At 41.7% G+C, this 25,808-nt stretch overlaps 1 protein-coding gene across 1 annotated transcript in view; it reads left to right on the top strand.

Moving 5' to 3' along the window:
* Positions 1-2,037: 2,037 nt before the first annotated feature.
* Positions 2,038-25,808, top strand: part of TNFSF11 (TNF superfamily member 11) — a gene marked incomplete at both ends in the record, with an annotated part of 36,997 nt that continues 13,226 nt past the window's right edge. Inside the window, 2 exons of the mRNA XM_080690047.1 lie at positions 2,038-2,268; positions 8,805-8,972. Coding sequence (XP_080546173.1) covers positions 2,038-2,268; positions 8,805-8,972 — 399 coding nt within the window. The remainder of the gene's footprint in view (positions 2,269-8,804; positions 8,973-25,808) is intronic.

The following is a 25,808-nucleotide window of genomic DNA, read 5'->3' as shown; positions in this document are numbered from 1 at the left end:
CTGTCTGGAAAATGAAGAAAACGAGTCTGTCATTTATTTATTTATTTATTTATTTACTTATTCATTTATTTATTGTAGTACCATGCACTGAACCCAGGGACATTCTACTTCCCAGCTACATTCCTAGCCCCTCTCTAGGTTTCTGGTAGTCTCGCTAAATTGCTGAGGCTGGCCTCAAACTTGCGATCGTCCTATCTCAGCCTCCCAAGTACTGGGATTACAGGCGTGCACCACTATGCTTGGTGAGCCTGTTAATTTAATAAAGACAATTGACAGTATTTGTTGCCAATTATATAATTCAGCTTTCAGGGAAAAATTAGAACTTGAGGAATCTTCTGTTACTATGCACTTAGTTTTCACAACCCAAATATTTACTAATTAAATCAGTGGTGATAGAAGTGAATATAGGTTTTTGACATTATGTAGTGTCGTATGTCAGCATCTGGAAGATTTGTGGAACTCAATGAACCAATATTTTTCAAATGACCGCTGGCTAATGCCCAAAATCACCTCTGGATGAGAGATGATTCGAAGAGCAAGATAGAACCGTGGATACTATGATGCAGAGTAGGAAAACATCACTGATAGTTTTAGATTTATAGTACAACGAATAGTTAATAACGGGCACCATTGAGCAGACAAGAACTTCACAGTACCTGGAAAGACATTAAGTATTCTCTCCTCTTCTAACTATACCTGTTGTGCTATACTTATTTGTTATACTATACTATATTAGGCTATATTTTCATTGTGCATTTCAAGAAAAAACAATGTATCACAATAGACTGAATATAGAAGCAGATGAGAAAACAGAGTTGTCCTCTAATAAAGGGGTGTCCAAAACATAAGCAATGCAACCCTTTTCACTAATGTTTTTACTTTTGAAAATGTTACTTAAAATGAGAAAAATTTGTTTGAATTTCTAATATGGTAAAATTGATAAATATTGTTCATATTTTCTTTTGTGGAACTGAGGATGGAACCCAGGGGCTTTCTACTTCCGGGCTGCACTTCCAGGCCTATTTTATATTTTGTTTGGAAACAAACAACACTACGTTGCTGAGAGCCTCACAAAGTAGCTGAGGCTGGCTTCCAACTTGCAGATCCTCCTGTCTCAGCCTCTCAAGTACTGGGATTACAAGGGTGCTCCATCACACCGGGTTAGTCCATATTTTAAAAGCTGTTTTGTAGGTCAATATTTTGGCCCTTGCCCTGCAAGATCAGATAGGACCCAGGCTGATCCTGGCTGATGCTGGCTATACCCCCTTTGTACTAACTTTTCTCTGCACTGTTTTTTCTTTCTTTCTTCTTTTTTTGTTTTACTTTACTCAGCACTGGTGTCTACAGGCTTGCTGCTGCTACATTCAAAATCTGCGTCCTTCCAATCCACTTTGAAGATGCAAAAATAAAAGAGAGGTTTGGGAAGGAAGTTCTGGAATCTCCAAAGCCTTCCAAACTACTCTGGGAAGCTATATTTGGAACCCTGGTAGAGGCCAAAAGGTTAAGATTCTTGAGGGGTAGATGTAGGAAGGGCGCTTTTGAGATCATCAAATTTAACTTTTAAGACCCAGAGATGCCAACTGCTCCCAGGAATGTCTGGGGATGTATGGCTGGTCCTTCACCAAAGACCCACCTGCAGCTTCCCAGTCCATCTCTTGAACCTCCAGAAAGGCAGCCGGGAAGGTGCAAGAGAGCCTGGAGCCCCTGGGCCCACCCACACACTCCCGGGAGGGCCTGATGGGTTGCGAGGGAGGGCCCAGGACGGAAGGGGAGCCCGAGGTGGGAGTGGAGGAGGCAGCTCAGCCCGGGCTGATTGGCTCGGGCGCCCTCTCCACGCGGTTTATAAGAGTTGGGGCAGCCCGGGGCGCCCTGCCCGCTCTCCTGCGCGCCCCGGAGCCGCCGCCTGGCTCCCAGGGAGCTCTCCAGCCGCCTGGCCCCGAGCCTGCTCCGCGGCTGTTTTTGGAGTTGGCCACCGGCAGACGAGAAAGGGAGGGAGCGGCAGAGGGAGGAAGAGCCCGAGCGAGCGGGCTGAGCGCCATGCGCAGGGCCAGCAGAGACTACTCCAAGTACCTGCGAGGCTCGGAGGAGATGGGCAGCGGCGGCTCGGGCGCCCCGCACGAGGGTCCCCTGCACGCCCCGCCGCCGCCCGCGCCCGCAGCCCCGCACCCGGCCCCCGCCGCCTCGCGCTCCCTGTTCGTGGCCCTGCTGGGGCTGGGGCTGGGACAGGTGGTCTGCAGCGTCGCCCTGTTCCTGTACTTCAGAGCGCAGGTGAGTGGCCGTCTGGCCCCGAGGGCGCGGCTGGGCACTCTACCTCCGGCACCCTAAACTGAGTCTGGCGGCTGGACTCGGCTCCCCAGATCTTGCCTACCAGGAGGGGAAATATCTTCGAGAGAGGGTGGGAAGACTGCCTGGCTGGACCCCGCAGTGCCCCCGAGGCTGCACACATCCTCCCGTGATGGGTTTGAATTTCCCCCTGAAAACAGCTTTGGCCGCTCATCTCTCCTGGAAGTGATTGCATTTTTCACTTGGAGTTAAGGACCAAACTTAAGTGCCCTCAGGAAGAGAAAAACAAAACAAAACAAAAAACCGGAGAGTCTTCTCGTGGGCATGGACCCTTTCCCACCACCCAGTGGCCTTCTGTCCCCATGGACAGGCAGGGACCTCAGGACCTGTCCTGGAGGGGTGCAAGGCGTGGGCAGCCATTGCTGCACTCCGGGGCCAGGCCTAGGGGCCAGGTGGGCAGAGTGACAGCGTTATCAGAGCCGTCCTGTCCCCGGACAGGCACTGCGGCCGCGCTGCCCTGGGGGTGGCTCTCAAGGGCCAAGGAAGAGCGAGGGCGCCACGCGCCTGCTGGAGAGGTGGGCGGAGGAAGGAAGCCAGGTGTGAGCTGGTGCCCGGCGCCACCTCACCGCTTCAGTCTAGCGCGTTACCAACCTTTGAAAAGATGAAGAGGCTCTGTGGGGCGGCGCAGAACTGCAGGAGATAGGAGAAAGGAAGGGGTAAATTTGTAATATTATGCTTTCTGGTGGTTTATGCTCTTGTGTTTTCTTGGAAATTGCAGTGCAGTTGGTTGGATTCATTCAAATATTCTTGTCTGGTTCTGTGAACTCTTTCTCAGAGGAAGTGGGGGGCTGACTGTGCATTTTTTTTTTTTTTATGGGAAAAGAAAGTTGGGTTTGGACTTCATTGGTTTTCAGATTCAAAGGTGATTACTAAACCCCAACCGAATGCGTCAAAACATGGCACTGCTTAGACTGTATGGGGTTTTTTGACATGTGCCAGCGTCCTGAACTACGTTTTATTAATGGGCTTTCTGTCGAGTATTAATTATCCATTAGTTTGCATTTTATAACATGATTATCTATTAAAACAAAAATAGAAATGCTGCGCACAATACTTAAGGCAGTTTGTAATTGGGTATTAGTAGACATAATATTTACCTATTGAGAGCGTTTTATTTTCTTAAAGAACATTTCTTTGAGTGGTTTGCCAGCAAAATGGATTATGCAAATACACATGAAAGTGAATAAACTTTACTTTTTCAGTCGAGTGCATTGCAGTCAAGAACGAAGAGTTTACCCATTTTTCCCCACCCTGTGTTTTGCTAACAGCTCCCATTTAATGCTTGTGTATTGATAGCTTGCATTGTGCACGGCATTATTAGATGCTTTGGGATTTGACTCAAGAGTTAGTTACCCAGTGCACGGTATCCACTCCCTTGGTGCATGCTCTTTTCAGAACTGGCTTTTCTAACACCTGGGAGGATGGCATTTTCCTAGTTCTAAGGAAGTGAGTATCCAGCATAGAAAAAGCAGTGAGGAATGGATGGGTTCTAGGGATGGCGGCAGCTTAGCTTTGCAGGAGCCATGAAAATTGGCATTACGGTGTAGGTGTAGGAGTGCGACCGTCTGAGCTCTTGTTACAGCGGTTCAGCTTTCCCAAAGGAATTCTTGGTGGGGGAGCTGAGAGTCCCATCCTCTGATGGTCACTTCTCATGTTGCAGTCTAGATGGTACAGGGATAATAGTGAAATACTCCAGACCTTTCCTCAAAGCAAACACACAAGTCAGTAAGCTCGGCTAGAGCTCAATGCCATCAGATTTCTGGGTACCATTTCCCTGTCATGAAGACTGGGTTTCTGTAAGACTTTGCAAAATATTCTGGTCGTTATTCTGAGCCCACTTCTATGCTGCATTTTTAAAAGGTCATCTCGTTCAGTAACAGAAGTAGTATTCGGAGTAATGTGTCCGTACAAATTCACTACCTGATCTGATTGCGTTTTACTGAGTTTAATCTCTACATTTGGTTCCTAAAGGAACCCTGATCATTTAGAAATACAGTTTGAAAAAGTCATAAATGAAATGCTCTTATGTCTGGGAATTGTTTCTAAGTAGCTGATAGGGAGGGTAAGGGCTGGTAGGGAAGAGATTGCTTCTGGATGAAAGATACTGGCCGTGTGCTAGTAATTGTAAAAGCGGGGTTATAGGTAAATACGGGTTCAGTTCTTTCCATTTTTATATATCGTAATGGTCTTTGTTTACAGTTCTAGCTAAGAGAGCATAGGCTCAATTTGGCCTGGTACTGACTTCACTCCTCTGCTTTTTCAACTCCTGTGAATTAGAACTGGCTGGATAAATAAAAAGAGTTTTCTGAAAGTTGCAGATTAAGTACTTGGGGTTTCTGAATTCACTTGAAAGAGAATGAAATCATCTACTATCTAGGAACGTGTTTACAATTTACAGCAAAAAATTATATATATATATACATATATATATATATATATAGTTTTAATTTAAAGGTGGGAAAATAAACCATGCAAATTCTCAAGAAAAAGCAGTTTAATATAGTGTTAAGTGCATTTAAAAGAATGCCCAGAATAGGGTAAAAATTACAGTGACTTCAAAAAGAATTTCCTTCTCAACTCATGTTTGCATAGCTAACAGTTGGCCTTCTGCATCCTTTACACTGCTGTGCCTAGATTTCAAATGAGATATACATGTATTACATCCACAGTACAGATTGGCTTTTCCCCTACCAACCCCACCAAAGAGAAAATAGCCTGTGGTTTGGGCTATATATTTACCACATAGTATTCATACTTTGGTTTATTTGGTTTACAAAGGAAAATAAAAAAGAAAAACCCCTTTCCAAAGAGTTGCTTGTAGTGTGTGTGTGTGTGTGTGTGTGTGTGTGTGTGTGTGTGTGTGTGTGTTCTTTTTACATCTGTATAGCTAATTCAAAGTTTAGAGTTTAGAGTAAGACTAGCTTTTCAGAAAATTTGAATTCTTTTCCTTTTTAACTCCTTCTTTCAATCTTCCAATATCTGGCTGCTTTTGACCTAAGGCAGAGTCGCTGTTGAAAATGTGACGTGGAGGTGTGCAGGCTGCCTGTTTGAAAACATAGATAATGAAGTAGTGCAAATGTCTAGCATCCTGCCCCATTTAACCCTACAAATATTTATGTTTTAAGGAAGTTAGAAGAAAAAGTTTCATAGGCAAGTGGGTTTTGTGTGTGTGTGTGTGTGTGGTATCAGGGATGGAACCCAGGGGCATTCAACCACCACACCCCAGCCCTATTTATTTCCTTCCTTCCTTCCTTCCTTCCTTCCTTCCTTCCTTCCTTCCTTCCTCCCTCCCTCTTTTCTTTCTTTCTTCCTTTCTTTCTTTCTTTCTTTCTTTCTTTCTTTCTTTCTTTCTTTCTTTCTTTCTTTCTTTCTATTTTGTGGTACGGAAATGGAACCCACGGGCTTTCTACCCCTGTGCTACACTCCCAGACCTATTTAATATTTTATTTGAAAACAGGGTCTCACTAAGTTGCTGAGAGCCTGTGCAATCCTCCTGTCTCAGCCTCCCAAGTGCTGGGGTTATAAGCATATGCCACCACACCCAGCTTTATTCTTTATTTTGAAAGAGAGTCTCACTGAGTGGTGAAGGGCCTCACTAAGCAGCTGAGGCTGTCCATGAACCACAATCCTCTGGTTTCCGCCTCCTGAATGTTGAGATTACAAGTGTGTGCCATCAGGCCCGGCCTTGATAAGTGCATTTTAAAAGTCCAATTTAAGTCAGATATTCAACATTTAGATATTTTCTGACATGCCCAGGTACTGTGAATTCATTGTTAACTCAGTTTACCTAGAGTTTTTTGAGGAGTTGCTCTTCCTCCGTTGACTGCGGTGCCTACACTAATCCTGCCTCTGCTCTGTGTAGAGGCCCTCTTTGCCCTGTGTGTGCACTTAGCCCTGTACACTTAAAACCTCTATTCTCCTCTTTTCTTTGGGGCAGTGGCATAAGAAAAAACATTTGTTTGTAGGTTCAGAATAGATTTCTAATGTGTTATCCTTAAGTAAACAAAATAAATTAACATATTAAAATTAATTATGCCATGCAATCATGATTTCATGGGGAATAACAATTGAGGTTTTAACATACTTGAGCTCAAACATGAATTTCAATTGCATATTCAAAGAACTTGGGGATATTCGAGTTGGACTCTATATTTAGGGATGTTGATAAAATTGGCTGGGTGTAGGGGAATCGGGCATGGGCATTTTTGAAGAGAGAAGGGACAAGATCTTTACATTCTACTTATTTTTATCAAATCATTGACTATTGTGAACTATTGTGATTTTTTTGTACTAATTAGTAATTACTTGTTAAAAGTATGTAAAATTGGCATCCAGGGAAATTTGAAGTTATTTTAAAAGCAGAAAATCTCTATGTATATTAAGGTATTACTTCCCACACTTTAATGTGTATAAGAATTACTAGAATCTACTTGACATGCAGCTTCTCCGGCAGTGTGCTGAAGTCCTGCACCTTGGACAAGTTTCCGGGAGAGCTCATGATGCTGTGGGTGGTGCTTAAAATTCACACTGAGTCCTGAGAAGTCAGGGGACAGCTGCTTCTATTAGGACAGCCCAGTGTGGACAAGGACTCAAGCTTTACCAGCTTTTGGGTTCCCAGACTTCACCTGATTAATGCTACATTGTTCCTTCAGCTCAGCATTTCTCTGGTGCTGAACAGAGGACTTTGCATGATTCTGTTTTACTGTGATCAGAACCCCATGTCCCTTCAGATAGGTTGCCCAGGCTTTACTGATATTGTAGGGCTATTTATAGTCATAATTGAGTCTTTTTTTTAAAAGTGCATTATTGAAAGCTGTCTTTCTATAAACATTCACATATTCTGACTTATACTAATTATTCTAAAAAGAATATGAGAATAAAGTATAGATTGCAAATAGTCTTACCTCCTGGTGGGACTTCTCCATGACTACAGATCATTCTTATATTTGCAGAACTGGAATAATAGAATTTGTATGATTTAGTTACATATTTGTTAAAAGGCTCACACTTCATTTTGAAATTTTCAAATATGGATAGGATTCTTTTCAATTTATTTCTGATAGTTGGTTTATAAACCTGTACATCTTTTAAAAATCTAGCCAGGTGTGGTGTCGCACGCTTATAATCCCAGTACTTGGAAGGCTGAGACAGGAGGATCACACAGGTTGGAAAAGCCCTTACTGAGGCATTCAGCAACTTAGTGAGACCCTGTTTCCAAAGGAAAAAAAAAATATGGCTAGGGGTATGTAGCCCAGTGGTAGAATGCCCCTAGGTTATATTAGGCAAAGAGAGACTTGGTGTTAATTGTGACCAAACTTTGGATGTTGTAAACTTGTGTAGTTTTTCTTTTTTGCTTTAGTTTGTATCTGCTAAGAAGCAGACGCATATGGAGGCATATTGACTTTTTTGGGGGGAAGACAAGTTACATTAACATTATTATTAAAACACGTAGTAGCTATTTAGTACTCTTTACTTGTCAGTTGAAACCACAGCAGAGGATTTCAAGAGCTCTAGAAGGAGCAGGCAGGCAATGCAGAGGACTTAGAGACAAGCTTGTTAAATACCTGGTTCAACCAGGTAATCAGCTAATGATGCATGGGAATATTCTGGGTAGGACAGCCCCTTACAACAATTTTAGCACTCCCCAGTATATATCTTGCTGCAGAAGGGTGCTTATGCAGCCCTTCCCACACCATGTGATAACAGATATCACCCATATATATATATATATTCCAAACACCCCCCGATGGCTGTGCTACTCCTGGTTGGGAAACACTGATGAGAGGTTGAACTAAAAAAGAAATTATACTTCTAGCTTCAGGCTTGGTTTGGAACTAAGCAATGGATCTTTTTCTCCCTGCTTTGATTGATCAAAACATTCATTGATTAAGGAAAAGGCCAGGAAGACGTGGTGGTTAGAGATGATGTTAATTTTGTCTGATTTATAAAGGCTTTATCTCTTGACTATCCAGTGGGCTTCATAATCAGATGTAGCATGCTCTTGTAAAGACAGTCTCTACCTTCACTGATCACATATGGCTTTCTTGATGCTTCGCCCTGAGGACTTTTGGGTCAGACAAAAGTTTCCTGTGAATCACACACAATTACTTCTGTTGCTGAAAATCCACCACAGAACCACACCTTGTGTTGGTGATGATAGTTAGCTACTTGTCAAAATAAATTAGAAGTCATTGTTTTTATCAACTGGAGGCTAATTATTAATTTATTACTAACTGGAGGCTACATGTTCATTGTTAATCTTTGGGGGACACAAAAACTCACCAAGTGCAGTGTGCATGTATGTCCCTATCACTCTGAACTTCATTATGATATATGATTACAATGAACCAATTAAAGTTATGTTTTAAAAAAAATGAGCCTTTTTGTTCTCAAGTCACACTTTGTTAAACAGCAGAATTGACAGTAACCTCCGTAATGTCCTTACTTTCAACCCCCCTCAGATGGATCCTAATAGAATATCAGAAGATGGCACTCACTGCATTTATAGAATTTTGAGACTTCACGAGAATGCAGATTTGCAAGATACAGCCCTGGAGAATGAAGACACAAGATTAATACCTGATTCGTGTAGGAGAATTAAACAGGCCTTTCAAGGAGCTGTGCAAAAGGTAAGTCCACACGGAGGTTAGTTATTCAAGGGCCTTTGTGACGCTACAAGTACCAAATATTAAAACTTGTTAAGTGCTATTGACTCTATCCCTTTTATTTTAATAATTTGTAAAAGAGCTAAAGAGAATGTCTTAAAGTGATGAGCAGAACTCTTAGGAAGTTAGTAGTGATTAATTATGGCATCTAGAGACATTCGTGCATTCTTTTTTTTGAGGTAGGGGCATTCTACCTCTCAGCTATACCCCCAGCACTAATTTTTTATTCTTCATTTTGAAACAAGGTCTCACTTAGTTGTGGGGAGCCTCACTAAGTAGCCAAGGCTGGCTGGGAACACAGATCCTCCTGTAGCAGCCTTCGAAGTACTGAGATTACAACCATGTGCCACTATGCCTGGCTCTTTCCTTTCTTTTTAAAAGGAGGGATTTTGATCCACATTTGAAGAGGACAAAGGTGGCTTGTGGCTACTCTAGGTTCATGGCACTTTCTTGTAGCTCTTGTCTCTGGTTTTGGTTTTGTAATGGTAGATCTCTGTCCCTCCTTGATGAGAAGCAATTGTAACTGGCCCTTTGTTGTCATGCAAGTGAGGACTTGAGCACACACAGCAGGAGATGATGTGTTGGGCCAGAGAGAAACTGTCTGTTGTTAGTGTTCTGGTAGAGATGGCTCATAAGAGAGATGGAGACTGAGAAGACCAGTGACCTGTTACACAAACAACTTCTATTGAGAAACACTGTAATCATTTCCTGGTATATTCGCCTGAAGAAATACACGTGAGAGTCCTGCAGACTTAGACTTATTTTATTATTGGCTCCACCAGAAACTGTGGAACACAAACAGTGCTCCAGTGCAAAACCCCTGTGTGCCTTGCACATGTGCACACCGTCACACACCCACCTGGACACCCAACTCCTTGCATTAGCCTTTACAATCTCAGGATAAATCCTGAATCATCAAAGCCCTTAAATGTAAATTTAAGTTTAGTTTTGTGTGTGTGTGTGTGTGTGTGTGTGTGTGTGTGTGTGATACTGGGGATGGAACCCTTCTAACTCCGGGCTATACTCCCAGACCTATATTATATTTTTATTTGGAAACAGGGTCTCTTAACCAAGCGAGGCTGGCACGCAATCCTCCTGTCTCTGCCTCCCAAGCGCAGGGATTACAAGTGTGCGCCACCACGCCTGGCAATTTTAGTATTTTTTAACCCACATAGAGTAGTGGCATACTGTAATCCCAGCATTTGGGAGCTGGAGACTAGAGGATTGCAGTTTGCCAACACTCTCAGTTACTTAGTGAGGCCCTTGCAACTCAGTGAGAGCCTGTTTCAAAAAACAAAAAGACTAAAAAATAGGGCTAGGGGTGTTGCTCGGAGGTACAATGTCCTTGCCTGGGTTCCATCTCAGTATGGCAAAAAAAAAAAAAGAAAAAAGAAAAAAAAAGAGTCATGGGTAGAGGGTTAGGGAGATGAAGCTGATTTATAAAACTGACAATAAACGTAAAATCTTTAACACCTGAAAGGTTGAAATTTTCTGTATTTTATTAAACTTAAGACACCATCTATTTTCAGCTTTATTATTTCATGCATCACTAAGAAAGAAAAAAATGTTGACTAAAAATTTAAACATGATCACCATAGATCCCAGTTGCATATTAATTTCAGAGATACTATATGTTAAGTGTGTGATTTACAGACATTACCTTTTCATTATACTTAGTAAGTGCTTAGTAGCTTTATATAGTTGATATATAAAATGTGGATTTAAATTCATTGACCTTTACAATCCTGCTAACCTATCATGTTCATTGTTATATTCTATATGTCATCGGTCTGTTTTTTTAAATCCCATTTGTGAAGCTTATCTCTCAAATACTGAGTAATCAATCTATCTATAAACAACTATTTGTATGTACTGTAGATAATCTATTAGTTGAGAGCTGAATCCTTTGTTAAAATAATTCTAGCTCCGTAAATGATTATGTCCTCAGTGTCTTGATAGATGAGCTCTTATTTTATTTCCTTAAAACGAAGAGATGAACTTTTTAATTTCATTGTGTCCTGGCTCTTGAAAAGTATCTATTACCAGGCGTGGTGGTGCACGCTTGTAATCCCTGCACTTGGGAGGCTGAGACAGGAGGATCGCGCAGGTTCGAAGTCAGCCTTGCTGGCTTAAGAGACCTGTTTTCAAATAAAATATAAAATAGGTCTGGGAGTGTAGCACGGAGGTAGAAGGCCCCTGGGTTCCATCTCCAGTACCACCAAAAAAAAAAAAAAAAAAAAAAAAGTATCTATGTATCTATTGAGTTTCTTATGGAGGAAGTAGTTTTTAAGATCAGTCAAGATAATTTAAAAAATGAATACTATCAAGAACAGATTATTAACACTTCTGACAATGTAAGATCATTTTGACCCAAACAGGTAAAAAGAGAAAGCTATATTATCTCAGAATCTGTGATGTGATGACAGTTTTTAAAATCTATTTCTGATGTTTAAAATCCATTAGAAGCTGGGTGTAGTGGCACATGCTTGTCATCCCAGTACTTGGGAGGCTTAGAAAAGAGGATCACAGGTTCGTTGCCAGCCTCAGCGATTTGTGAGGCCTTCCACAACTTAGTGAAACCCTGTTTCAAAATAAAGAATAAAATAGAGCTGAAGGTATAGCTAAGAGGTAAAATGCCCCCTGGGTTCCATCCCTAGTACCACAAAAACTAAAATAAAATCCATTAGAAAATGTAACTAAATAGGTTCTTGATGTTTCACAAATATCTCAAGCTAAAAATTGACTAATGATGAAAATTAAGAGTATTTCTCTAAAGTCAGGATAACAAAGATATCTGCTTCCCCCACATTATTTAGCATTGTTCTGAAGTCGTTTGCAAATGTAATTACATCAGAGAGTAAAATATGAAAAATGTGCAGAGAAAAGGAGAAAGCATAATTTGCATGTGATATGATTGTTTACCTAGGAAGATTCAAAAGAACCTGAGAGGCTACAGGTAAAACAAAGCAGTATATGAATTTCCAAAAAAATAATAAATAATCTTCAGTATCTTATTTCCAATAATAATTAGAAAACATCATGAAATATTTCATATATAAATTGTAAGAAAAAATGCCCTAAACTAAGCAAGAAATGTACACAGCTTATAGAAATAAAACTAAAACTAGGTTAATTCTACAGGAACATTTAAAATAGTATTGGAAAATGTAAAGACATAAGTATATAAAGGCATAATAACTATTGCAATATAACTTGGATAGCAGACAAATTCACAAAAAAGAACAAATTGCTTAATTACATCTTTAATGTGAATCTGTGCGTATATAATTTAATATACAATTATTTAAAATAAATGAGCCTAGTTTGGTTTATTTAAAAATGATATTGGGCCGGGCGTGGTGGCGCACGCTTGTAATCCCCGCGCTTGGGGGGCAGAAAAAGGAGGATCGCACAGGTTTGAAGCCAGCCGCGCTGGCTTAGGAGACCATGTTTCCAAATAAAAATATAAACTAGGTCTGGGAGTGTAGCCCGGAGGTAGAAGGGCTTCCAGGAACCCCAGTACCACCAAAAAATATTAAAAATAAATAAATAAATAAATAAAAATGGAACAATCTCTTTACTATTTTTAAAAATTATGGCATCCCAAGAATGGTGGTGCATACCTGTAATCCCAGTCCTTCTGAGGCTGAGATAGGAGGATCACAGATAGGAGATCAGCCCCAGCAACTGAGCAAGACCCTTAGCAACCTAGTGACACTGGTGCTATTTCAAAATAAAAATAAAACAAGGATGGAGGTGAAGCTCAAATGTGGAATGCCCCTGGGTTACTGCCTTCCACCATGTCCCAAGGGAAAACAAATCCAAGACAGTCTAACCCTCCATCTCATCTGTTACCCAGTGAGCTTTTCTCCCACTACCTGCCCCAATCAGAGCCTACCTGTTCACTGTCCTGTTACCGTTGAGATTTCTGAGTGGCCACTTAGAAATTCTGAACAACCAATTTGTATTAAGTATTGGTGAGCAACAGCGGCAGAACTTTGACTATTTGGGGAGCCTCTAGGAGATAGGAGTTTTATTCCAAACAAGTAACACTTAATCATGAGAGATTCAGTACCTGGCAAGCCAGAAGGACAAAGGTTTTGGTTTCACATGGGCAATAATATACAGAAATAATCCTCTCTTTTAAGAATAAAGAGATAAGCTGGGTATTATGGTGCATGTATGTAATCCCAGTAGTTGGGAGGCTAAGACAGGAGGTTCACAGGTTCAAGACCAGCCTTAGCAACTTAGCAAGGCTCTCTGCAAGTTAGTGAGACCCTGTTTCAAAATAAAAAAATAAGTAAAATAAAATAGGGATGGGGATGTAGCTCAGAGGTAGAAAGCCCTTGGGTTCAATCCCCAGTAACACTCCCTGACCAAAAAAAAAAAAAAGAATAATTCAATATACCAGTGTGTACTTGGGTTAGACAATCCCACTTCTTCTTTCGGAAGGAGATGAGTCATTAGAATCAACCAATCTTATCACTAGAATCAACCAATATCCATTAAGTGCGCATAATATCCTAGACACCTTGCCATATTTTCTTTCCTATAGATAACCAAGGGTTTCCTTTTCTCTTACTCTAACCAAATTAATGATTATGCCAAATGTATTATCCTTTGATGAGGATCATCAGTTAATGTGACATTCTGCACATCTCACCAGAATCATCAGATTTCTTATTTTCCCTTGCCAGTGCTAAAGATAGGACGATGAATTAGGTATTCATAAGTAGGTTTGTATCTTAGTTTTAGTTTTAACACAGATATCATTCAAGCCCATAAAAGCAAAATTACATGTGCGGCTGCAATCATTATTGAGAGATCACCCCATCCAGTGGTAACAAATACCAGACATAAACACAATATCACATTATATGTGTGCAAAAAGTGGTGTTTACCCAGCCTGTCTTTGGTCAGACAAGTAATGCTGTCGCCACCCCCCCCTTTTGTTTGTGGCTGAGTTTTCTTGGCTCTCCCTCCCTCTTTAGCAGAAAACTCTGAAAACTTCTCAGTGATCCAACTTTACCAACCACAGTTTAAAGTCTATCATAACATTCTATGACAGTAAAGAAAACACTAGTACAAATAATGGTGTCTGATTTGTCAAGTGATTCTCATTTTCAGTTTTGGCAGCCCCCCTTGCCTCTGCCTGCCAGGGGGTGGGGGGGTAGTGTCCTGAGGCCTTACCGAGAGCTACCCTTCGAGGGCAGAGAGAACTAGAACAGGCTCTCATACCCCCTGCTGGTCTCCAGGAAAGCCACCTATTGTCTCTAACTGCATATTCAGAGTCCTCAGGGAGGAGCCCAGTCTGACTTCAGAGTGCTATCTTGTCAGTTTCACACTGGGTCCTTGTTTCCCAAAGGCTCTCTGAAACTTACTTGCAAAGGTCTTTGAAAGAATTCTGTGTAAACGAGAGAGCAATATATAAATTATACAAACTACCTTGTTCTCCAAACTGAGATGTCCTATGCATTCAAGATGATCCCCTAAGAGGTAGGGAGGAGGCATTAGAATTTATCTGCATATATATATTTTTTAAATAGCTTTTTTTAAAAAAATTTTTTTTTAAACTGGAGATTGAACCCAGGAGCATTCTGTCTTCCGGCTACAACCAGCTGTTTATTTTTTAGTTCTGAAATGATCTAAGTTACTGAGCGTCTTGCTAAATTGCCAAAGCTGGCTACCTTGAACCTGAAATCCTTCTGTCTCAGCCTCCCAACTACTGGGATTATAGGCATGCATCGCTGTGTCTGGCTAGCACTAGCTTTTAAAAGCTATGTTTTAAATTGTGGCTATTTTGTAATGTGCATAATATGCAGGAGCATTTTTATTTAATGTTTAAGCAAATAAATATTCCACTTGGGAGTATTAAAGATTTTTCCCTGATAGAGCTAAATAGTCAGAAATATTTAGAGACCAAAGAACAAAGCGGCACCATCCATCAGGACGAGGACAGTAGTCAATTTGCACTCACTTGAATATATCACACCTAATTTATTCTCAGAAATGAAAAATAAATACGTGATGGATACTTACTGAACTCTGTAAACTAATATTTTTGAATGAATCGGGACATCAAGCAACTCATAAAGCTATTCATGAAGGTTATAAGCCTGGTTCATCTCTGATGCTCGTCAGTGTTACAATGGACAGTTAGGAATATTATAGCCAGAGGCAGTACGCCTCAGGACAAATCATATGACAGTTTGCTTTTGTTAAGCATTCTCTCCAGCTGAACTTCTTACCTTAGTCACATTTTCATTGGATCTGCTAGCCTATCCATGGCTGGTTCACAGTGTAGAGACAGGCCTATCATGTGAATTAAAAATTTGACTCTGTCTCTTTATGTAAGTACAATTTTATAAAACTCCCTAGTTACACTCCAGAATATAAAACGACAATAACTACAATAACTACTGATAAGTTATCTCGTTGGCATATCCTGAAATACAGTCCTCTACGGACTGACTAGAGACTGGGGAATAAGAGGAGAAGGCCATAGTTACCAAACAAGTCATTCTTACTTGGAGTCCTTCTCTGATCCCTAGCGATTGGTATAAATTTGGCCTCATCTCCTTCAGGATCCATAATGCAAATGCATTCTCCCCTAAATAGTCCAGAGGTGAGCTGCCCAGGGCTGATAAGGATGCCTCTCCATCCTCACTATGTCCCTTCTATCTGTGTGTCCAAGTTGGCTTTTTCATTTGTTGTCATTTCTAGACAGGGAAAGAGTGAAAGAAAAGTGAAGCAGTCCCTAGGAGTTAAGACATCACTACTAGTCGCAGCCTATTGGCTGTAAGCTACAAGTAAGACCACACCGTGCCGCAAGGGAAGCTGGGATGGCTAGTCTCCAGCGGGGTGGCCATTCCTCCGTAAAGCTTGAGGAAGGGGGCTACCCACAAGTACTAGCAAAACTGAGAGGGTGGATGTGTGGGTACAGTGAGCAATGTTTGATATTCACTAAGCCCAGGGTCGGTAGCAAAGTGGACTTGTTATATGACCAAGAGTTAATTCTGAACACATACGTCCTATAAAAAGCTTTAATAACCAAGATTTTTATTTCTAAAGGTCAAAGTAGTTTAGGACTATTTAGACTACAAGAGGAGAAAATTTAAAAGTAGATTTGACAACATTTACCTCTTTCAGGAAGCTTTTCAGATCCATTTGGACATATGTATGTGTGATGTTGAGTAAACTTTTTTTTTGTGGTACTGGGAATGAAACCCAGGGGCATTCTACTTTGAACTACACCCGCAGTCCTATCTTCCTTCCTTCCTTCCTTCCTTCCTTCCTTCCTTCCTTCCTTCCTTCCTCTTTCTTTCTTTCTTTCTTTCTTTCTTTCTTTCTTTCTTTCTCTCTCTCTTTCTTTTTCATCTTTTTTCTCTCTCTCCTTTCTTTCTCCTTCCTTCCTTCCTACCCGGAATGGAACTCAGGGACATTCTAACTCTGAGCTACACCCCCCAGCCCTATTTTTTAGTCTTTTTTGTTTTTGATACAGGGTCTCACTGAGTTGGGAAGGGCCTTGATAAGTAGCTGAGGCTATCTCTGAACCGCAGTCCTCCGGTCTCCTCCTCCTGAATGCTGGGATTACAAGCGTGTGCCACCATGCCCGGCTTTTTTTTTTTTTTTTAATTATTCTTTATTTTGAAACAGGGTCTCACTAAGTAGCTGAGGCTGGCCACGAGCCCAGATTCTCCTGTCTTATCCTCCAAGTACCAGGATTAAAGTGTGCACCATCACGCCTGGCTTGAATAAACTTTGTCACTTAAACAGCCAACTTTTGCTGGGTTTTGTGGATTCAAGAGCATTCATTTAATAAAACCAAAAAGTGCATCGGATTAAATGACTGTTTTCTCTATAGGTAAAGCTGATCCCTTAGAATTCTGATCTTGTTTATTATAAGAAGCAAATTCCTAATTTTTAAGTAAGAAATCAATTAAAATTTAAACAGATTTTACTCTTTGGAGTTGTTATATAACCATTATTTTTCATTTGCCTTTTAGTTTAAAAACAGAAAAAAAGACAAAGGGAAAATTTAAACCTAATTATTATCTCTTTGCCTTTGTATACAAGCATATATGTCCAAAGAAGTTTCTCATAAACCCACAAGGAAACCTGAGTTTGGGGGCACTCATGTTCCCAAATCAAGATGTTAGTCATGTGGTGGTTTTCCAATAGGATTTCATCTCTGTTTGTAGTAACAGTTTTGGGAACTGCAATTCAATTCCAGTCATACTTAGCATTTATAAAAGCTATCTTTAAGCTGGGCGTGGTGGCACACACTTGTAATCCTTGCGCTTGGGAGGCGGAGACAGGAGGATCATCGCGCAGGTTCGAAGCCAGCTGCGCAGGCTTAAGAGACTCTGTAACAAAAAAAAGCACAAAATAGGTCTGGGAGTGTAGCCCAGAGGTAGAAGGGCTTCCAGGCACCACCAAAAAAAAAAAAAGCTGTCTTTATAATTGACGTAAGACCCACAGAGTTTTCCTATTAAAACCAAGGCCATTTATTACCTTTGGCTTAATACTGTGCTTGCAGGGGAGACCTGAGGAAGAAGGCAGGAGGTAGCAGGTTTGCAAGAGGGGGTGACCACTGAGTGATGCCATCAGGCTTGTGTTCGAGCTACACTTGCCCCAAGCAGAGAAGAGAATACATTCTGGGTGGACAGCTTTAAAGAAACAGAGAACTGGAAGCACATGCCTGAAAGAGGAACATTCATTATCTAGCCTGAGATTATGGGCTGATTTTTAGAAGTAAATAGAACTGAGGATTCTTCACTGGAGGAACAGACTGGATTGTCCTGCCAGGAGTTGTATATCCTGGGCAAGGGGCACCCTTTATAACTAGAGAAAAAATCATCCTGGAGCAGTCATTCCCAAACCTCTCCAGAGTTACTTGGGGCCCTTATTAAAAACAAAAGATAAAAATTGCCCTAGGTCTGTCCGTGGAGATTCTGATTTGCTAGGCCAGGAGTGGACCTAGTCATGTGTCCAAAGCATCTTAAGAAGAAGTAAGAGCCACTGGCGATCACACAAGCCATCTGAGAATGAAGTGACCGCACTTGTGAAGCGGGCTCAAGGAGGCTGCATGGCGTGGAAACGGAGGTCTTAGAGGTGGTAGAGTGCTGTCCGTTTCTGACATGACCAACAACTCATGTTTGCTTGAACTTTGGAAGTCTGGGATTCCACTCTGGCCCAGCTCTATTCTCATGGACCTTTCCTATCTCTAGGATGCTACCTCAGTTCTCAGTCTTTGTCCTTTGAGAACCTAGGGATTTGGGGCAGTCATGGCCATAGTTAAAAAAATAAAACAGTTAATGACAAGCCAGTGGTTCATACTCATTGGAGTTTTGGTGAACTCAGAGCTCCTCTCCTCTTGCTCATAGCTGTTCCTCACCTGATCATATGGTAGATGACGATACCCTCATCTATATCACACCGCAGTAGAAGCCAGGAGATGGTCTAAGTCTCCCCTTCCCCCATCCTCCTACAGCGTTCAAGTGCTGCTCTGTCCTTTCTTTACTACAGCTCTTTGCGGGGATGCAGGCCATCATGATTTCTTGCCTGGATCATTGCAGCTGGCCTTCCTGACCAGGGCTCACTGCCTCTAGTCATCTTCTCTTTCACTTCAAGTCCAAACTTCCCCTCTGAAAATCCCTTCAGTGGATCCCTGCACTCTGGATAAAAACCTGAGGTTCTGAACGTGTAACACAAAGTCCTCCATGTTCTGAAAACCCTGTCTAACCTCTGCCTCTCCAGGCTCATTAGCTGCATCTTTCCTTCTCCTCGTCTCCCATCCAGCTGTACCCAAGGGCCCCACCATGCTGAAGAGCTTGAACGCTCTAGCCTGGCTGGATCCTTACACCTTTCCACCTCACTGCCACCATCCTGAATATAGCAAGGGGAAAGAGGGTTTCCGTTGGTGCCCGTGGCATTTTTAGCAATGCACAGGGAGTTGCTAAACTTTGTCTAATGGGTATATGAATTAGGAACCTTGTGCATGGTCTTTAAATACCACTCCAGGTTTCTTTCCTGTAGTCGTTTTTCTAATTGCCTCTCAAAATTCAACACAGTCATTATTTTCCCCCACAGTGCCTTGCCCGCCTGCCCATGGGTATTGTAGCTCCTCTAGAAGAAGACCCGGGGCTTCACTAACCACGTGAGCCTGGGGTTGGTCCGGCTTGCCCCAGTGGTAGCTTTCCAAGGACAGGGGTTGTGTGAGGTTTCGTTTCTGTTCCCCATGGTGGGCATATAGTAGATGCCCAATGAGAATTTAAAGAACAAGTTTAAAGAACGAATGATCCATGCCTCTCCCTGCTGCGGGTATCATTGGGCACCTGGCCATTTGACGTTAAGGGCTGGAGGTCACGCCCACACGGGGTGCCCTTTGAGAGGAGAGCAGCTTCTCCCTCCTTGCATCTTTTGCCTGTTACAGATATCCAGGCTGGGGACCCTCTTCACGGGGCACTGTGGCCTTCCCTTCCTGGCCTCACTCAGCCTCTCGCCTCCCCTTTGGCTCTCCTTAGTGGTCAGAAACACTTGGAGAGAGTGAGAGAGGAAGCCTTTCGTCAGAAGAGACAAGATGAGACTTCCCGGTATTGGGTGGCCTTCCTCTTTTCCACTTGGCAGCGGGATGTAAATAGCCCAGTGAGCTGGGGATGCCACTGCAGTTCTGCTGCCAGGCCCCTAGATTAAACTTTTTAAAATGAGTAGCATAGTGTAAGACATTTTAAAATTGGGCTTTTTATGAAGACTAATATTGCTGTCATAAGTCCCTTTATGAAAACTCAAGGGGACCTTTAACTATGGCAGAAGCTTCCTTATTGAAACCATGAAGGTTAAACAATAAAAACTAATTTTCTATTCCCAGCATACCCATCGCACTGCCAGGAAAAGCATCACTCTGCTTTATGAAAACAAGGACGTGCTATTCTTCAGCCCTCTGGTGGGCAGGGTACATTAGCCCTGTGCAAAGATGAGTCTGTCTGTTCTTTTTATTTTTTTCAGTAGAATTGGCAGAAGTGATACTCTGGTGACTGTATTGGGGCTGGGGGAGGAGGCTCACCCCCCATGTTGGTCAAGTTCTCCAGTGACAGTGTTCACAGATGGTTGTGAGGTGGTGGTGGCTGAACATGTAGAAGATGGAGAGGTTAGGAGCTTGAGAGTGTGATGGCAAATCTTACGGTTTGGGGAAAACTGTCCCTGGGGACCCCTGTTAGGGTGCCGGACACAATTTCCCTCAAAACACAAGAAAGCCACAAAAAAGCAGAAAAACGAGGGTTCTTGTCCTGAGCTAAGGATAAATACACATTAGCCCAGACTCTTGCTGAAAATTTAAAGAAGTTTATTAAAAAGATAAAAATACAGAAGATAGTTGCAGCCCCATGCCATTCAAGAGTGGCATGTGTGTGGGGGGTTCGAACGAATTCGCCAAAGACACAACACATGGACCAGACTTTTTATACACATGACCTCCATCTTGTTCACGTAATTCTGACGTAGTAAAAGTCCCTGTAAGGTACCTCCCCTTACTTACCTGCCAAGGTGTACTTTCCCCACCTAGGTGTCTCTTTTCAGGAAGGTCATGGTCGAAGGTCAACCCCCTCCTCCCAACCTCCCTAGATTATCCAATTTTGTAAACCTTGACTTTAGAATGAGGATGGGGAAGTCCTAGTTTCCCTCTCCTATAGACTTGCTAATTACCTTTAGCTAGGTTAATTTGCATTGGAATAGTTGCCTGCTTTTTTTATTTTGGCAGAAACCAAGTCCTTTCACCAATTTTTGAAATATAATAATCAGAGCTTTCTCACATCTTCCTAGGCCATTCCCAATACTGGTACAGCAAAGGCGTAGAATCTGTTGAGAAGGTTTTAGCTTTGGGAGAATTTTTTTTTTTTTTTTTTTTTTTTTGGTCTGTAATTTTTTATTAAAAAGTAAAAGCTGATCCGGGCGTGGTGGCTCATGCTTGTAATCCCAGCATTCAGGAGGCTGAGACTGGAAGATTATGGTTCCTTGATAACCTCAGCTACTTAGTGAGGCCCTCTGCAAAATAAAAAGAATAAGCCGGGCATGGTGGTACACGCTTGTAATCTCCACGCTTGGAAGGCGGAGACAGGAGGATCGTGCAGGTTCGAAGCCAGCCTCACTTGTTTAAGAGACCCTGTTTCCAAATAAAAAAATATAAAAATAGGTCTGGGAGTGTAGCTCAGAAGTAGAAGGGTTTCCAGGAGCCCCCAAAAATAAAATAAAAAAATAAAAAAAATAATAAAAATATAGGACAGGGGGTGTAGCTCGGAGTTTGAATGCCCCTGGGTTCCATCTCCAGACCCACACACACAAAAAAGTAAAATCTGGGCATGGTGCTGCCCATCTATAATGTGGTTTTTTGCAGGCTCAAGGCCAGCCTTAGCAACTTAGGCCTTCAGCCATTTAATAAGATCCTGGTTTTATTTTTATTTTTTTAAGACCCTGTTTCAGGCCGGGCGTGGTGGTGCACGCTTGTAATCCCCACACTTGGGAGGCAGAGACAGGAGGATCGCGCAGGTTCAAAGCCAGCCACGCACGCTGGCTTAGGAGACCCTGTTTCCAAATAAAAATGTAAAAATAGGTCTGGGAGTGTAGCCGGAGGTAGAAGGGCTTCCAGGAACCCCAGTACTATGAAAAACAAACAAACAAAACAACCTAATATAGATCCCTCAAGAAAAAAAAATTTAAAAATTACAGACCAATATCATTGATGAACATAGACGCAAATGTTCTAAATAAAATATTAGTCATACACATTCAAAACCACATAAAAATTATATATCATAATTTATATATCATGGTTTTATTCTAGAAATGTAAGACTGGTACAAATAAATTAATGCATATTAATCACCACAAAAAATTGTATACCATGATCAAGTTGGTTCATTTCAAGGATACGAGGCTGGTTTAACATAAGCAAATAAATATGTGTTATTCACCACAAAAATGAAACTAAAGACAAAAATCCAATTATCATATCAATAGATGCTGAAAAAGCATTTGAAAAAAATCTAACACTCATTTATATTAAAAATGCAGAAAATCAGAAGAGAGTTACTTACCTCAACATAACTAAGTCAGTATACAATAAATCCAAACCCAACATCATACTGAATGGAAAAACAATTGTGGGAATTCCTTTTAAAAGCAAAACCAAGACAGGAATATCCACTATAATCACTCCTTTGAGACTCTTGCCAAAGGAATAAGGCAAGTGAATGACATCTAGAGCTGATTAACAATTTTAGTAAAATACCAGGATACAAAATAAACCTAAAGAATTAAGTATCTTATGGTATTGTTTACAATGGTATTATTTTCATAAATAAGCTTATTTCATAAGAGGAAAACATCATGAGCCTAATGAAAGAGCCTAGCCGGGTGTGGTGGTACGCACTTGTAATTCCTGCGCTTGGGAGGCTGAGACAGGAGGATCACACAAGTTCGAAGCCAGCCTCAGCTACTTAGTGAGGCTCTTAGCAACTTAGTGAGACCCTGTTTCCAAAGAAAATATTAAAAAATAGGTCTGGGAGTACAGCCTGGAGGTAGAAAGCCTCTGGGTTCCACCCCCAGTACCACACACACACACACACACACACACACACACACACACACACAAATCTTTGCCAGCTATTCCTCTAATAGAGAACTACTAGCTAGTATATACAAAGAACTTAAAAGTCTTCATATTAAAAAAAAATTACATTTAAGAAATGGAAAATTAAATTGACATTTTACAAAAGGAGATATACAAATGGCCAGATGTACATAAAAATGTTAAATATTATTAGCAGTCAGGGAGATACAAACCAAAACAAACAGATTCCATTTAATTCCAGTCAGAATTGCAATAATCAAGAAGTCAACAATAAATGCTTGTGAGGATTTGAGAAAATAGGAATTCTTCTACATTGTTTGTGGGATTACAAATTAGTATAGTTGCTATCTAGATCAGTATGAAAATTTTTCAAAAAACTAGCAGTGGTAGGCCAGGCGTGGTGGCGCACGCTTGTAATCCCCGCGCTTGGGAGGCAGAGACAGGAGGATCGCGCAGGTTCAAAGCCATCAGTGCGCGCTGGCTTAGGAGACCCTGTTTCCAAATAAAAATGTAAAAATAGGTCTGGGAGTGTAGCCCGGAGGTAGAAGAGCTTCCAGGAACCCCAGTACCACCAATAAATAAATAGATAAAATAAAGACCCTGTTTCAAAATAAAAAATAAAAATAAAATGGGGCTGGGTATGTAGCTTAGAAGTAGAATGCCCCTGGGTTCAATATCCAATACCACAAACAACAACAAAAAGTGAAGAATTTTAAGGATCAAATGTAGTATTACAAATTTGGGCCAGAGATGGCTCTTTCTTTCAGTATTAAAGCAGTCTAGACCCTATCTACCTTCTCCCCTCCCATCTACTTCCTGGGCTGCCACATCCCTGGCCCATGTACCCCCATTGGCCTCTCTCCTTCCTTGGTACTTCTGACTTCTCTCTTCCTGGAGAAATGTAGGTCTCTGCTCTCTCTAAGGAACCTGGGCCAGAAGCAGTTTCCTCTCTGCATGTGTTAGGCAGCAGTCTGCTCAGTAGATTCTCCTCCTAATGTTCTTTGCTTTGGGGTGTTTTTTTTTTTTTTTTTTTTTAACTATCCACCACTGACTCTTCATTAGGACCTGGAAGGTCAGCTGCTCCATCCAGGTTTTCGGAGGTACCCCTACAGGCCTTGTTACTGCTTTCTCTACATTCACAATACTTTTGACACTGAAATGTTTGAGGCTTTTGCTCCCCTTAAGGAGTCTCTAATTCTTCAGACAACAGCTGGGCACCCTGCAATTCATTTATGACCCCAGTGGCAAGTCCCAAACCTGTGCTCCTGATCAACCAATTACAAATGGGGGCAGAGGGAGGAAAGTGTTCCCATGACCCTCTCCTCAGGTTCAATAATTTGCTTGAAAAGCTCGAAGATCTCAGGGAAGCACTTTACTTCCTATTACCAAATTTATTTTAAAGAACACAATCCCATTATTTAGAGCATTTTTCCCCCAGAAGGTCTGTTAGGTAGGCTGGATCGATTAAATCACTGGTCATTTATGATGGAACTCCCTCTCTAGCCCACCTCCCTTCCTAGAGGTCAGAGGGTGGAGTAGAAGCTACAGAAGCTTCAGTCTCCTAATCCTGTAGTTGGTTCCCGTGGCAGCATCCCCATCTTCCAGGAGTCACCTCATTAGCATAATTTCAGGTCTGGTTGGAAGATGTATAACAAAAGATGCTTCCATCACTCCTGTCATTCAGGAAAATCCAATTTCATTCAGGAAAATCCAGGTTTCGGGAGCCCTGTGCCAAGAACCTGGGATGGAGACCAATTATTTATTTATAGTTTTCTCTTTCTTTCTTTCTTTCTTTCTTTCTTTCTTTCTTTCTTTCTTTCTTTCTTCCTTTTTTTTTTGCCATGCTGGGCCTCACATATGCTAGGCAAGTGCTCTCCCATTAAGCTACATCCCCAATGAGCAAATTTTATATCACAATTTTATATTTTCCCAGTCATAAAGGCCTTGTAAGCTCTGGAAAGAGATGTGGACTTGTTGCTGAAGTCTGCAGGCGGCTCCTGGGGGCACTTAAAAGAGCTGAGTATAGTCGCACATGCCTGTAATCCCAGAATTTGGATGCTAAGGTAGGAGGGTTGCAAGTGTGAGGACAGCCTCTGCAATTTATTGGGACCCTCAGCATTGTAGCAATATCTTGTTTCAAAATAAAAAAGGGCTGAGTGTGTAGCTTAGAGGTAGCCTGCTCCTGGGTTCGGTCCCCAGCTACCCTTCTCCCCCAAAGTGACATGTTCCTTTGTACTTCAGGATGCTCACTGTAACAACAGTGGATCCTTAGAAGCAGGAGGCAGGGAGCAGAGGTGGGAGGCTGTTACTGTAATCCATGGGAAGTGTGAAAGCTGAAGGCAGATAGAGGTACCCAGGCTGGAGAGGAGGGGATGGATTTCCTAGCTATTTACAAGGTGGAAGTCTGCAGGACTCCTCTGCAGGAACAGGAAGCTGGTTATTCATCTTCAGAAACAAACCATGTGTGGCATTCATGTGCTAACTCGCTGATGAATGCACTATTCTTGTAACTAGGTTGGAGAAGAATTACATGAAGGGTATCATTAAGATGTTAAAATGAATGCATTACATATGTTAACAAGTGTATGAACCCTGTATTATATCTGGCAAACGGGGTGTTAAATCTTTGTTTTACCAGCCAGATGTCCCCGCAGCTGCTGCTGGTATTGCAGAGGGAGGCAGCCACCTGAGACCCCAGCTATGAGCTGGTGCCAGTGGTTTCCAAAGCATCTGGCTGTACAAATTGCTGCTTCTTTGCTCTGATTGACAGGTACCACATGGAACACATGATTTCTATCACAGTGCACAGGTGGGATTTTCAGTCTGATCAGCCCAGACTCCAGCACCTTGACCTTTTTCTGGGAATCTTTGCATTTTGGAATGTCCTCAGTCAAAACTTAGATCTATTTATATTATTTTGTAGATGAAAATAACATTGTAGTCAAACAAACTTAAGACTAATTTACTAACGTTCACTCCTGAACCGAAATGTTGTCAAAGCCTTGTTTGGTTCAGTTGTTCAGTTAAGTTTGCAAAGTAGGCTTAACATTTTCTGTAAATATTGAAATTACCTGGAACAAAATTCCCATAACTACTCAAAGGACTTGAAAGCACTCATAAGTGTTTATATTTATTCCTGTAGCGTACAGCCTCCCCTAAGTGGGTTAAGTTCA

Source organism: Muscardinus avellanarius (assembly GCF_963383645.1).
Source record: "Muscardinus avellanarius genome assembly, chromosome: 2".
Classification (NCBI taxonomy): Eukaryota; Metazoa; Chordata; class Mammalia; order Rodentia; family Gliridae; genus Muscardinus; species Muscardinus avellanarius.
The sequence above is the reverse complement of the archived record's forward strand: the minus strand, read 5'-3'. Positions and strand labels throughout refer to the sequence as shown.